Source organism: Octopus bimaculoides, chromosome 28 (assembly GCF_046866305.1).
Source record: "Octopus bimaculoides isolate indiv1 chromosome 28, ASM4686630v1, whole genome shotgun sequence".
NCBI classification, from domain to species: Eukaryota; Metazoa; Mollusca; class Cephalopoda; order Octopoda; family Octopodidae; genus Octopus; species Octopus bimaculoides.
In genome coordinates, this window is record NC_142955.1 from 2504790 (window position 1) to 2519597 (window position 14808).

General features: G+C 37.7%; 3 protein-coding genes across 6 annotated transcripts in view; 1 reads left to right on the top strand and 2 right to left on the bottom strand.

Moving 5' to 3' along the window:
- The window catches only part of LOC149130448 (uncharacterized), a 105410-nt gene that overhangs the window by 29242 nt on the left and 61360 nt on the right, over positions 1-14808 (top strand). The gene's annotated exons all lie outside the window — the stretch shown is intronic.
- LOC149130450 (uncharacterized) lies at positions 629-5505 on the bottom strand. Its single transcript, XM_089344301.1, has 2 exons — positions 5001-5505; positions 629-4123 (listed from the first exon to the last, which is right to left on the bottom strand). Exon 2 carries the CDS (start codon positions 3761-3763, stop codon positions 1949-1951), a length of 1815 nt encoding a protein of 604 aa, XP_089200427.1. The 5' UTR covers positions 3764-4123; positions 5001-5505; the 3' UTR covers positions 629-1948.
- Positions 7958-11554, bottom strand: LOC149130451 (uncharacterized). The gene has a single exon (XM_089344299.1). It carries the CDS (start codon positions 11093-11095, stop codon positions 9269-9271), a length of 1827 nt encoding a protein of 608 aa, XP_089200425.1. The 5' UTR covers positions 11096-11554; the 3' UTR covers positions 7958-9268.

The following is a 14808-nucleotide window of genomic DNA, read 5'->3' on the forward strand; positions in this document are numbered from 1 at the left end:
TAGAGTTAGGAGGCTGTTATCACACGTTGTTCTATCTCTTCTCCTGTGTCAATACATTTACAGTTAGAGAGATCGTCCATTTTTTTTTCTTCTTTCTTTTAGTGCGCATGCGTATGAAATATAGATTTCCCATTTTCTCACAAGGCCAGCAATTTCGGGAGTAAGTGGTGCGAGTAAGTCGATTCCATGAACCTTAGTAGTCAACTGGTATTCATTTTATTGAACCCCCAAAAAGGTGAAAGGCACAGTCGACTTCGCCGGAGTTTCGGCGTACATACACAAATGTCGGCATAACGTACAAAAGGTGGACCCTGTCTACTGGGTCTATTCAATCTGACGTGCAGATTTTTTTGGTTAATTTTCTTCACCTACACACTTTGAGACTTTGGATACTGATAGAATGTGTCATGTAGAACAGGGTTTACTCTTAACGTTTTTTGACAAACACAGACACAAAGATGTATTTAGATACACACATATTTATAATCAGTGTTGGTTATGAGTTTTGCTTAAATTAACTGTGGCTGGTTCATCTTGATGTAGCTGTGTGTTGGTTATGCATCAACTGGTCTAGTCTGTGTGCCTGGAGTGACAGAAGATAAATGAATGACAAGAAGAACCAGGTAAATTCAATGCAACTGTTATTTATTACAACCACTTATAAAATTACATGGCAAATGTCTTACATATTGTGAAGTAACTGGTTTTGCAAGTTTTAAATAACTTTTGTCTGGAACAGTAGAAGTTGTATTATAGTCGAAATTCTGTAGCATGTTCATAGTTTGTATGCTGGGCAGCAGTGGTTCTTGTGATCTGATCTGTCTCTCGCTCTCTTCCATCTTCTCTCTGCCCAAAAGCATGAGGGACCATTCCTTATATGACTGGTGGACAAGAAGAGAATTTATCTGCTTTGGGATAAAAACACTTGCTAAAACACTGATTGACTACTTAAGACCATTTGATCTTTGCAATGGATTTAGTCCAACCCTAATTTTGTGATCCATGTTGGCAATATTGAAATACACACATCATCCTAATTAGCATTTAATGTCCATTGACCATGCTGGCATGGGTTGGATGGTTTGACCTGGGTTGGCAAGCAGTAAGTTATCTAAGATGTGGTGACATAAACTACACAGTTGGGAGGTTCTTATCACACACTGTTCTATCTCCTCTCCTGTGTGAATATATTTAGTTAGAGAGATCGTCCATTTTTTTTTTTCTTTCTTTGGCATAAAAGAAACTTTGACAATTATAACAATTCCCTGATGAGTCGCTTGGTTATTGCCATGGAGAAAGCCCACAACACTATCACCAGTGTAGGAGGAGGCCAAAATGCTTCTTGTTCTTCAGAATTGTCATATTGATAGTCACACATCTATATGAACAGATGCACATTTAGTTAACACTAGAAGTACCAAACGGTCATTTATCATCAATTTTGCTTATTACTTTTTAATTTCTACAACTACTTAATATACAATCATGTGCATCATTTCATATATATGTGTATAGATATATATGTTTTTTTTACATGTAAATAAATGCTAAAAGAATATATTTTCAAATCCTTTATTCACTGCATTTGCTTTATATTCAAAATAAACTGTATTAGGTAAATGTTTTCAATGGCAGTCAAAAAGTTACCCCTATGGTCCTTGTGGGAAGCAAGAAATGTTAGTACTTGTAGGGTTAGCCCTTTAGCATTTAAAGTGGCCATATCTGGTCCAAATTTTCTATCTATCTTATGGTGAAACTAGCCAGAGTTGGCCTCTTACACCTACCCTACCATGTCATTCCAAATATAAACAATCATGTTATAAAAACTTGAAAGCTGTGAGATAATGCATGACAAATTGAAAATAATGAGAATAAATAAACATCACATTCAACAGAATAATCTGCATGGTAAAGGGTTTAGTCACCACTTACAGAGAAAAGGATTTTCTCATGTATGAATACGTTTATGAGAAGTTAAGGCACTACTTCGAGAAAATGATATACCACAGATATCACAGGGATATGGCTTCTCTCCTGTATGAATCCGTTTATGTTCAGTCAAAGCAGAGTTGCGAGGGAATGATTTGCCACAGATATTACAGGAATATGGTTTCACTCCTGTATGTGTACGTTTGTGAGAAGTGAAAGCACTTCTACGAGAGAATGATTTACTACAGATGTTACACTGATATGGTTTTTCTCCTGTATGAACACGTTTGTGAAGACAGAAATAACTTTTCTCAGAGAATGATTTACCACAGATGTCACAGTGAAATGGCTTCTCCCCTGTATGAATACGTTTATGCGTAATTAGGCTACTACACTGAGAGAAAGATTTGTTACAGATGTCACATTGATATGGCTTCTCTCCTGTATGTGTACGTTTGTGAGAAGTGAAAGCACAATTGCGAGGGAATGATTTACCACAGATATTACAGGAATATGGCTTTTCTCCTGTATGAATACGTTTGTGAAGACGGAAATAACTTTTCTCAGAGAATGATTTACCACAGACATCACAGTGATATGGCGTCTCTCCAGTATGAATATGTTTGTGTTTAGTTAATCGATCATTTGTAGACAATGATTTCCCACAAATGTCACAGCGAAATTGCTTTTTCCCTGTATGAACAATCATGTGTGAATTTAATGCACGTTGGTTAGCGAATGATGTACCACAGACATCACAGTGATAATTGCCGGTATGAATACGTTTGTGTATAGTCAAGTAACCTTTTGAGAACAATTTACCACAGATATCACAGCGGTATGGCTTCTCTCCTGTATGGATATATTTATGTTTAGATAAGTTGCCACTTTGAGAGAATGCTTTACCACAGATATCACAGTGATATGGTGTCTCTCCTGTATGAATATATTTATGTCTAGCTAAGTTGTCTTTGCGGGAGAATGATTTACCACAGATATCACAATAAGGTGTCTCTCCTGTATGAATACGTTGGTGTATAATTAGGTTACTACGTGCAGTGAAAGATTTATTGCAGATTTCACATTGATATGGCTTCTCTCCTGTATGAATACGTTTATGAGAAGTTAAACTTCTGTTGCTAGAGAGAGATTTACCACAGATATTACAGGAATATGGTGTCTCACCTGAATGAATACGTTTGTGCATATTCAAGTAACCCTTTTGAGAGAATGATTTACTACAGATGTTACACTGATATGGTCTTTCTCCTGTATGAACACGCTTGTGAGAAATGAAAGTACTTCGGTCAGAGAATGATTTACCGCAGATGTCACAGTGAAATGGCTTCTGTCCAGAATGAATACGTTTATGCGTAATTAGGCTACTATTGTGAGAGAAAGATTTGTTACAGATGTTGCAGTGATATGGTTTCTCTCCTGTATGAATACGTTTGTGAGAAGTCAAAGCACTACTTTGAGGGAATGATTTACCACAAATATTACAGGAATATGGTGTCTCTCCTGTGTGAATTCGTTTGTGATATGTCAAAGCACTACTTTGAGGGAATGATTTACCACAGATGTCACAGTGATATGGCTTCTCTCCTGTATGAATACGTTTGTGAGAAGTTAAAGTACTTTGGTGAGAGAATGATTTACCACAGATGTCACAATGAAATGGCTTCTCTACTGCATGAACACATTTGTGCTTATTCAAGCTGCCCTTTCGAGAGAAAGACCTTTTACACACATCACAGTAATGTGACAATTTTCGTCTCCTCTTTGCTTTATCTTCTGGAAAAGTCAAATCCTTTGCTTTCTCACTCTTTTCCATTATTCTTCTTTGAAAATTACAATATATATACTCTTTTTCCTTGTCTTTGGTTCTATAGTGTTTCGTTTACAAAGATTTTGACTGCTGTATTTCTGTCCAGTGTTACTTTCATCTGAATACTCTTTAGTAAATTCATCCAAGTTTAATTTGCAACCAGACTCATCTTGTAGACACTCCAGCCGGTGATGTCCAGAAAGTTTGCTAATAACACATTTCAGAGTAAATATATCATAGGAATTCTACCACCCACTTATAGAAACAATGATATATATCTGCTCTGTACAATATTTTCATTTCCGTGTTTAAAAAAAGATAAATAATGAGAATGTATCTTCTGTTATTCCAATGTCATCTGATATTCTGAAATAATAAAGAAACAACAGTGTAAGATATAGAGGCTACTTAGAAAATACATACTTAACATTTCCATACACATAATCTCTAGAAATAAACATTTACCAAAAGAACTTTTTAATTTATTAAAATTTACACGTGAAAATCTTATGTGAAGCTAACATATTTCTAAACTCCATTTACACATTCACATTGAAAAATATACGCACGCATACATACATATATATATATATATATATATATATATATATATATATATATATATATATATATATATATATACATATATGACTGGTTGGTGTTAGGAAGGGCATCCAGCTGTAGAAACTCTGCCAAATCAGATTGAACCCTGGTGTCGCCTCCTGGTCCAGCAGTCCTCAGTCAAATCGTCCAACCCATGCTAGCATGGAAAGTGGACGTTAAACGACGATGATGACGACGATGTATATATGTATATATACTAGCAAAAATACCTGGCATTGCCCAAACGAAATTTAAAGATGCCTTTTAGATCGTCAACCTAAACATAGATTACACACGTCTTGCATACTCATAGCTGAGCTACCAACTTTATACATTAATAACCTAGGGTTTCCCAGGTTATTGAAAATAACGAAGTTTAAAAGATTTTTTTTTTTGCATTTTCAGTACTCCGTTGGAGACAAGGTCGGAATCCGTAGAAAAAAGGGGGTGGTCATGAATGGATGCACAAACGCACACAATCAAATATGAACTACTTGTTCCGAAACACGCCAACTAACCGATGGAGGGTGTAGAAGGTTGCCTCCATAGCTAGAAATAGCAGCCAAATGTCGCACACATCAAAGGACATCTGAGACACAAAGTATTAAAAGATCAAATGCTTTCATTGTTTAATACTCACGGAAATGCTTTTATAAAGGATAGTGTTGTTATAAGTGAGTCAGGCGGTAGAAAAATCTATTTTAAATGCGTTTTGGAGTGAATTAAGAGAAATTCCGGCGCCAGACACGTTTCTAAACACTTAATGAATGGAGGCAGAAGTATGTTTAGTGCGCATGCGTATGAAATATAGATTTCCCATTTTCTCACAAGACCCGCATTTTCGGGAGTAAGTGGTGCGAGTAAGTCGACTCCATGAACCTTTGTAGTCAACTGGTATTCATTTTATTGAACCCCCAAAAAGGTGAAAGGCACAGTCGACTTCGCCGGAGTTTCGACGTACATACACAAATATCGGCATAACGTACAAAAGGTGGACCCTGTCTACTGGGTCTATTCAATCTGACGTGCAGATTTTTTGAGTTAATTTTCTTCACCTACACACTTTGAGACTTTGGATACTGATAGAATGTGTCATGTAGAACAGGGTTTACTCTTAACGTTTTTTGACAAAATTTGGATTAAAGTTGTCGTATTTCGGTAATTTTAACCAATTAATGACGTGTATTCAGTTGAAAAAAATTACTGCTGCTGTTTGCGAACAACTTCCGGGTCCATTGACAAAATGATGAGTCTTCGACAACAGAAAAGTTTCCCCAAACAAAACCTTTCTTTAATAACCAGAGACGTTTTTATAGCAACATATATGAGAATGTGTCCAACAATCTATCTATCTATCTATTTATATATATATATATATATATATATACATACGTATATGTGTAAAAAAAATCTCATCAGGCAATCGAGGCAATGAAAGAGCCTCTACCTGGCCGCTCGACAAGCTAAAAATAGCAGCCAAACAATCCCCCAACCTAAATCACACGTCCACTGTACGTAATGTCCTAGATTAACCATTTCAAAGTATTTAGTTAAAAAACAAATTAATTGAATAATCTGCACCCACTACACTCTTGGAGTGGTTGGCGTTGGGAAGGGCATCCAGCTGTAGAAACTGCCAAATCTGATTGGAGCCTGGTGCAGCCATCTGGTTCGCCAGTCCTCAGTCAAATCGTCCAACCCATGCTAGCATGGAAAACAGACGTTAAACGACGATGATTTTCTTTTAGAGCCACTTTATCAATAAACTGATATTGAGGAGGAATTCCAACTGCATTTTGTCGGTCACTAACTCAACAACACCTCTATGGGATCCAGTGGCTTAAGACATCATCAGCAAAACCCATGTCCAGTTTCGGCCCCTACTAATGTTTTAATATTATACTTCTACTTGTTTCACACAAACATTTCTTGATAAGAATTTTGTACCATTCTTTTGCTTACCTGCCCAGACTTCGTTATCACTAATTTCCATAACTTCACTATTTTCACTTATTCTTTTCAAAATTATTTGAATTTTCAATCTTATGTAATCCACACTCTCGAAAAGGTATTTCTGCAAAATGTTATCTAAAAACATGGATAAAGGAAGATAGAGTAGAAACAATTTTCCCCATGAGATTTCCGAGGGTTCCACCCCGCTTTTCCAACCATAATAAGTATTTTGTGGCACATTAAGGGGTCACCGTAATTCACTCGACGAAAAAAATAAAATTACAATCTTTCTGGGATTATGCATTAACTGGTGCAGTCGGTGTGCCTGGAGTTACTGTAGATAAACAAATGACGAGAAGGATTAGAACTGTTATTTATTACAACACCTTATAAAAAATACATGGCAAATATCTTACATATTGTGAAATGGTTTGGAAAAATCTAAGTAACTATATCTGTTACAGTGTAAATTGTAACATAGCTGAAATTCTGTAGCATTTTCATGGCTTAGTTCTGTAATGCTGGGCAGCATCAGTTGTTCTGATCTCATCTCCATCTCTCCTCCATTGTCTCTGCCCAAACACGTTAAGGACCATTCCTTATATTATGAGTGGTAGTCAGGAAGAGAAACCAGTAGTTTCTGTGACTGCAATTTCACTTGGCTTGATGTATCTTCTTCTCATTTGTAATAATGTAAAGCTTAATAGACAGGAAGACAATATGCTTCCTACATATATAAATGTTGGTTTCTTTCAGTTTCTCTCTAAAAAAAACACCACTCACACGGGTTTGTTCGGCCTAGTGTTCTAGTAGAAAATAATTGCACAAGGTGCCACGCAGTGGGACTGATCCTAGAAGCATGCAGTTGGGAAGCAAGGTTCATACCACACAGCCATACCTATTGCTTTAAATAGTTTCTTATAATTCATGCAAGACAAATTTAAAATCTCCAAAAACGTTGCTTTTATTAAAAATAAAAAAATGCCAAAGTTGAGTTATCTAAGATGTGGTGAAATAAACTCTAGAGTTAGGAGGCTGTTATCACACGTTGTTCTATCTCTTCTCCTGTGTCAATACATTTACAGTTAGAGAGATCGTCCATTTTTTTTTTCTTTCTTTTAGTGCGCATGCGTATGAAATATAGATTTCCCATTTTCTCACAAGGCCAGCAATTTCGGGAGTAAGTGGTGAGAGTAAGTCGATTCCATGAACCTTAGTAGTCAACTGGTATTCATTTTATTGAACCCCCAAAAAGGTGAAAGGCACAGTCGACTTCGCCGGAGTTTCGGCGTACATACACAAATGTCGGCATAACGTACAAAAGGTGGACCCTGTCTACTGGGTCTATTCAATCTGACGTGCAGATTTTTTTGGTTAATTTTCTTCACCTACACACTTTGAGACTTTGGATACTGATAGAATGTGTCATGTAGAACAGGGTTTACTCTTAACGTTTTTTGACAAACACAGACACAAAGATGTATTTAGATACACACATATTTATAATCAATGTTGGTTATGAGTTTTGCTTAAATTAACTGTGGCTGGTTCATCTTGATGTAGCTGTGTGTTGGTTATGCATCAACTGGTCTAGTCTGTGTGCCTGGAGTGACAGAAGATAAATGAATGACAAGAAGAACCAGGTAAATTCAATGCAACTGTTATTTATTACAACCACTTATAAAATTACATGGCAAATGTCTTACATATTGTGAAGTAACTGGTTTTGCAAGTTTTAAATAACTTTTGTCTGGAACAGTAGAAGTTGTATTATAGTCGAAATTCTGTAGCATGTTCATAGTTTGTATGCTGGGCAGCAGTGGTTCTTGTGATCTGATCTGTCTCTCGCTCTCTTCCATCTTCTCTCTGCCCAAAAGCATGAGGGACCATTCCTTATATGACTGGTGGACAAGAAGAGAATTTATCTGCTTTGGGATAAAAACACTTGCTAAAACACTGATTGACTACTTAAGACCATTTGATCTTTGCAATGGATTTAGTCCAACCCTAATTTTGTGATCCATGTTGGCAATATTGAAATACACACATCATCCTAATTAGCATTTAATGTCCATTGACCATGCTGGCATGGGTTGGATGGTTTGACCTGGGTTGGCAAGCAGTAAGTTATCTAAGATGTGGTGACATAAACTACACAGTTGGGAGGTTCTTATCACACACTGTTCTATCTCCTCTCCTGTGTGAATATATTTAGTTAGAGAGATCGTCCATTTTTTTTTTCTTTCTTTGGCATAAAAGAAACTTTGACAATTATAACAATTCCCTGATGAGTCGCTTGGTTATTGCCATGGAGAAAGCCCACAACACTATCACCAGTGTAGGAGGAGGCCAAAATGCTTCTTGTTCTTCAGAATTGTCACACATCTATATGAACAGATGCACATTTAGTTAACACTAGAAGTACCAAACGGTCATTTATCATCAATTTTGCTTATTACTTTTTAATTTCTACAACTATTTAATATACAATCATGTGCATCATTTCATATATATGTGTATAGATATATATGTTTTTTTTACATGTAAATAAATGCTAAAAGAATATATTTTCAAATCCTTTATTCACTGCATTTGCTTTATATTCAAAATAAACTGTATTAGGTAAATGTTTTCAATGGCAGTCAAAAAGTTACCCCTATGGTCCTTGTGGGAAGCAAGAAATGTTAGTACTTGTAGGGTTAGCCCTTTAGCATTTAAAGTGGCCATATCTGGTCCAAATTTTCTATCTATCTTATGGTGAAACTAGCCAGAGTTGGCCTCTTACACCTACCCTACCATGTCATTCCAAATATAAACAATCATGTTATAAAAACTTGAAAGCTGTGAGATAATGCATGACAAATTGAAAATAATGAGAATAAATGAACATCACATTCAACAGAATAATCTGCATGGTAAAGGGTTTAGTCACCACTTACAGAGAAAAGGATTTTCTCATGTATGAATACGTTTATGAGAAGTTAAGGCACTACTTCGAGAAAATGATATACCACAGATATCACAGGGATATGGCTTCTCTCCTGTATGAATCCGTTTATGTTCAGTCAAAGCAGAGTTGCGAGGGAATGATTTGCCACAGATATTACAGGAATATGGTTTCACTCCTGTATGTGTACGTTTGTGAGAAGTGAAAGCACTTCTACGAGAGAATGATTTACTACAGATGTTACACTGATATGGTTTTTCTCCTGTATGAACACGTTTGTGAAGACAGAAATAACTTTTCTCAGAGAATGATTTACCACAGATATCACAAGAATAAGGTGTCTCTCCTGTATGAGTACGTTTGTGAATAGTCAGGGTACTACTTACAGCGAAAGATTTGTTACAGATTTCACATTGATATGGCTTCGCTCCTGTATGAATACGTTTATGAGAAGTTAAACTGCTGTTGCTAGAGAGAGATTTACCACAGATATTACAGGAATATGGTGTCTCACCTGAATGAATACGTTTGTGCATATTCAAGTAACCCTTTTGAGAGAATGATTTACCACAGATGTCACAGTGAAATGGCTTCTCCCCTGTATGAATACGTTTATGCGTAATTAGGCTACTACACTCAGAGAAAGATTTGTTACAGATGTCACATTGATATGGCTTCGCTCCCGTATGAATACGTTTATGAGAAGTTAAACTACTGTTGCTAGAGAGAGATTTACCACAGATATTACAGGAATATGGTGTCTCACCTGAATGAATACGTTTGTGCATATTCAAGTAACCCTTTTGAGAGAATGATTTACCACAGATGTCACAGTGAAATGGCTTCTCCCCTGTATGAATACGTTTATGCGTAATTAGGCTACTACACTGAGAGAAAGATTTGTTACAGATGTCACATTGATATGGCTTCTCTCCTGTATGTGTACGTTTGTGAGAAGTGAAAGCACAATTGCGAGGGAATGATTTACCACAGATATTACAGGAATATGGCTTTTCTCCTGTATGAATACGTTTGTGAAGACGGAAATAACTTTTCTCAGAGAATGATTTACCACAGATATCACAGTGATATGGCTTCTCTCCTGTATGGATATATTTGTGTTTAGATAAGCCAGAACTCGCAGAGAATGATTTACCACAGATATCACAGTGATATGGCTTCTCTCCTGTATGAACACGTTTATGAGTAGCTAAGGTGCCATTTCGGGAGAATGATTTGCCACAGATGTCACAGTGATATGGCTTCTCTCCTGTATGGATATATTTGTGTTTAGATAAGTTGAAACTCATGGAGAATGATGTACCACAGATGTCACAGTGAAATGGCTTCTGTCCAGTATGAATACGTTTATGCGTAATTAGGCTACTACACTGAGAGAAAGATTTGTTACAGATGTCACACTTATATGGCTTCTCTCCTGTATGAATACGTTTGTGAGAAGTCAAAGCACTGTTGCCAGAAAATGATTTACTGCAGATATTACAGGAATATGGTGTCTCTCCTGTGTGAATACGTTTATGATGAGTTAAAGCACTACTTTGAGAGAACGATTTACCACAGATGTCACAGTGATATGGCTTCTCCCCTGTATGAGTACGTTGGTGTGTGGTCAAGCTACTACTTCCAGAAAATGATTTACCACAGATGTCACAATGAAATGGCTTCTCTACTGCATGAACACATTTGTGCTTATTCAAGCTGCCCTTTCGAGAGAAAGACCTTTTACAGACATCACAGTCATGTGACAATTTTCGTCTCCTCTTTGCTTTATCTTCTGAAAAAGTCAAGTCCTTTGCTTTCTCACTCTTTTCCATTATTCCTCTTTGAAAATTACAATATATATACTCTTTTTCCTTGTCTTTGGTTCTATAGTGTTTCGTTTACAAATATTGTGACTGCTGTATTTCTGTCCAGTGTTACTTTCATCTGAATACTCTTTAGTAAATTTATCCAAGTTTAATTTGCAACCAGACTCATCTTGTAGACACTCCAGCCGGTGATGTCCAGAAAGTTTGCTAATAACACATTTCAGAGTAAATATATCAGAGGAATTCTACCACCCACTTATAGAAACAATGATATATATCTGCTCTGTACAATATTTTCATTTCCGTGTTTAAAAGAAGATAAATAATGAGAATGTATCTTCTGTTATTCCAATGTCATCTGATATTCTGAAATAATAAAGAAACAACAGTGTAAGATATAGAGGCTACTTAAAAATACAGACTTAACATTTCCATACACATAAACTCTAGAAATAAACATTTACCAAAAGAACTTTTTAATTTATTAAAATTTACACGTGAAAATCTTATGTGAAGCTAACATATTTCTAAACTCCATTTACACATTCACATTGAAAAATATACACACACATACATACATATATATATATATATATATACAAATAATTACAGAGGCATCAAGCTGTTAGATCAGGTTATGAAAGTTACAGAGAGGGTCATAGCCCAACTAATTAGGGAGCGAATCAATTTAGATGAGATGCAGTTTGGGTTCGTGCCAGGTAAAAGCACTACTGATGCCTTATTTCTAGTGAGACAGTTGCAGGAGAAATACCTAGCTAAGGATAAACCTCTGTACCTGGCTTTCGTTGACATGGAGAAAGCCTTTGACAGGGTCCCCCGATCCCTTATCTGGTGGTCAATGAGGAAACTTGGGATAGAAGAATGGTTAGTGAGAGCTGTGCGAGCCATGTACAGAGATGCTGCCAGTAAGGTGAGGGTTGGAAATGAGTACAGCAATGAATTCCGGGTAGAGGTAGGGGTCCACCAAGGTTCCGTCCTCAGCCCCCTCTTATTTACCATAGTCCTCCAGGCAATCACAGAGGAGTTCAAGACAGGTTGCCCTTGGGAGCTCCTCTATGCTGATGACGTTGCCCTAATTGCGGAGTCACTATCAGAACTAGAGGAGAAGTTTCAGGTGTAGAAGCAAGGTCTAGAATTGAAGGGCCTTAGAGTCAACCTAGCTAAATCCAAAATCCTAATAAGTAGGAAGGTAGATAAAACACAAACCCCTTCAGGTAGATGGCCCTGCTCAGTATGTAGAAAAGGAGTAGGTAGTAACTCTATAAGATGTACCCGGTGCAAGCTATGGACACATAAGAGGTGCAGCAACATCAAAGGCAGGTTAACTAGCAAGTTAGTTTTTGTTTGTGGCAGATGTTCAGGTGCAATAAAGACTGTAAACAAACAGGAAACAACTTCTATCTCATTCCAGGGTGAAAAACTAGAGGTAGTCGATAGCTTCCGCTATCTGGGCGACCAAGTTAGTAGTGGGGGTGGGTGCGCTGAAAGTGTAGCTGCTAGAATAAGAATAGCGTGGGCAAAGTTTAGAGAGCTCTTACCCCTGCTGGCGACAAAGGGACTCTCACTCAGAGTAAAAGGCAGACTGTATGACGCATGCGTACGAACAACCATGCTACATGGCAGTGAAACATGGGCTGTAACTGCTGAGGACATACGTAAGCTCGCAAGGAATGAAGCCAGTATTCTCCGTTGGATGTGTAATGTCAATGTGAATACCCGTCAGAGTGTAAGTATCTTGAGAGAAAAGCTGAACATTAGAAGCATCAGTTGTGGCGTGCAAGAGAGACGATTGCGCTGGTATGGACATGTGGTGAGAATGGATGAGGATAGCTGCGTGAAAAAGTGCCACACCCTAACAGTTGAGGGAACCCGTGGAAGAGGTAGGCCCAGGAAGACCTGGGCTGAGGTGGTGAGGCAAGACCTTCGTACATTGGGCCTCACCGAGGCGATGACTACTGACCGAGACCTTTGGAAATGTGCTGTGCGTGAGAAGACCCGGCAAGCCAAGTAAGATCGTTGCCAGTGCCCCTGGACTGGTTCTTGTGCGAGTGGCACATGAGATGCACCATTTTGAGCGTGGCCGTTGCAAGTACCGCCTGACTGGCTCCTGTAGGATTTTCGAGCGAGATCGTTGCCAGTGCCCCTGGACTGGCTTGTGCGGGTGGCACATAAAAGACACCATTTCGAGCGTGGCCGTTTTCGTGCGGGTGACACGTAAAAGCACCCACTACACTCTCTGAGTGGTTGGCGTTAGTAAGGGCATCCAGCTGTAGAAACTCTGCCAAATCAGACTGGAGCCTGGTGTTGCCATCCGGTTTCACCAGTCCTCAGTCAAATCGTCCAACCCATGCTAGCATGGAAAGCGGACGTTAAACGATGATGATGATGATGATGATGATATATATATATATATATATATATATATATGTATATACATATATGAGTGGTTGGTGTTTGGAAGGGCATCCAGCTGTAGAAACTCTGCCAAATCAGATTGAAACCTCGTGTCGCCTCCTGGTCCAGCAGTCCTCAGTCAAATCGTCCAACCCATGCTAGCATGGAAAGTGGACGTTAAACGACGATGATGACGACGATATATATATGTATATATACTAGCAAAAATACCTGGCATTGCCCAAACGAAATTTAAAGATGCCTTTTAGATCGTCAACCTAAACATAGATTACACAGGTCTTGCATACTCATAGCTGAGCTACCAACTTTATACATTAATAACCTAGGGTTTCCCAGGTTATTGAAAATAACGAAATTTAAGTATTCCTTTTAAATCTCTAAGTACAACGAAACATGAATTATGTAGCTCTCAACAATTAGCTGAGGTACAAACTATTAATGTCAATAACATGTTTTATCTGATGTTCTCAGTGTTAAAAATTGTTAAAAAAACAGGTAGTTTTTTGTCTTTGCAACCACCTTCAATTGTTAGTACTTATTTGAAACACGTTGAACCTGAAAATACATAGATTTGAGAAGAACAGGCCTGCAGGTGCTCCACTCCTGTTTCTAAGTACATTTAACAAAACTGCAATCAGATGACACGAGTATAAACAAATATATTGGAACAAATCCGGAAATTAATCACAGTTTAATTATGTAGAGCTCCTAAATATACAATGTTTTGAATGTGTCCTTTAATTGGTGTATAGATGAAAAGATTTTCGGGACTTCCAACTCACGGACATCCTACATATAATTGGCCGTTATGTGGAGCTGAGATGTCTTGCTCACAGGGCCATTAACTATTGCTAAAGTTCTGTACAATGTTTGGGAGCACATGCATTATGCGATCAATGACAAATGGTACCATCTCACCACAGGCTTTCTGCCCCAGCCCCGAATTTGGATGATCATTACTTTCGGAAAATTGGATATTTTTTTAATGAAATTTTCTGGAAATATGTTATATCATGTAGATTCTGAAGATATGCAAAATTTTGCGGGAAGATTTTGGGACAATTCGTCGGAGTACACTTCAATTCGTCTCAACTTTCAGAAAAATGAATATTCTTTAATGAAATTATCTATAAATATAGCTGACTATGTAGATTCCAAGCATTTTGGGGTAAAAGACCTAGCAGTTATCTTTCCGAACAGTTCCCCACTGGGGTGGGGGTGGGGGGTTCGGAACAAGTTGTTCATATTTGATTCAGTTTCTTCGATGTGTGCGTTTGTGCATC

Coding starts and splice junctions, on each gene's coding strand:
- LOC149130450 (XM_089344301.1), bottom strand. CDS start 3,763: ATGGAAAAGAGTGAGAAAGCAAAGGATTTGACTTTTCCAGAAGATAAA.
- LOC149130451 (XM_089344299.1), bottom strand. CDS start 11,095: ATGGAAAAGAGTGAGAAAGCAAAGGACTTGACTTTTTCAGAAGATAAA.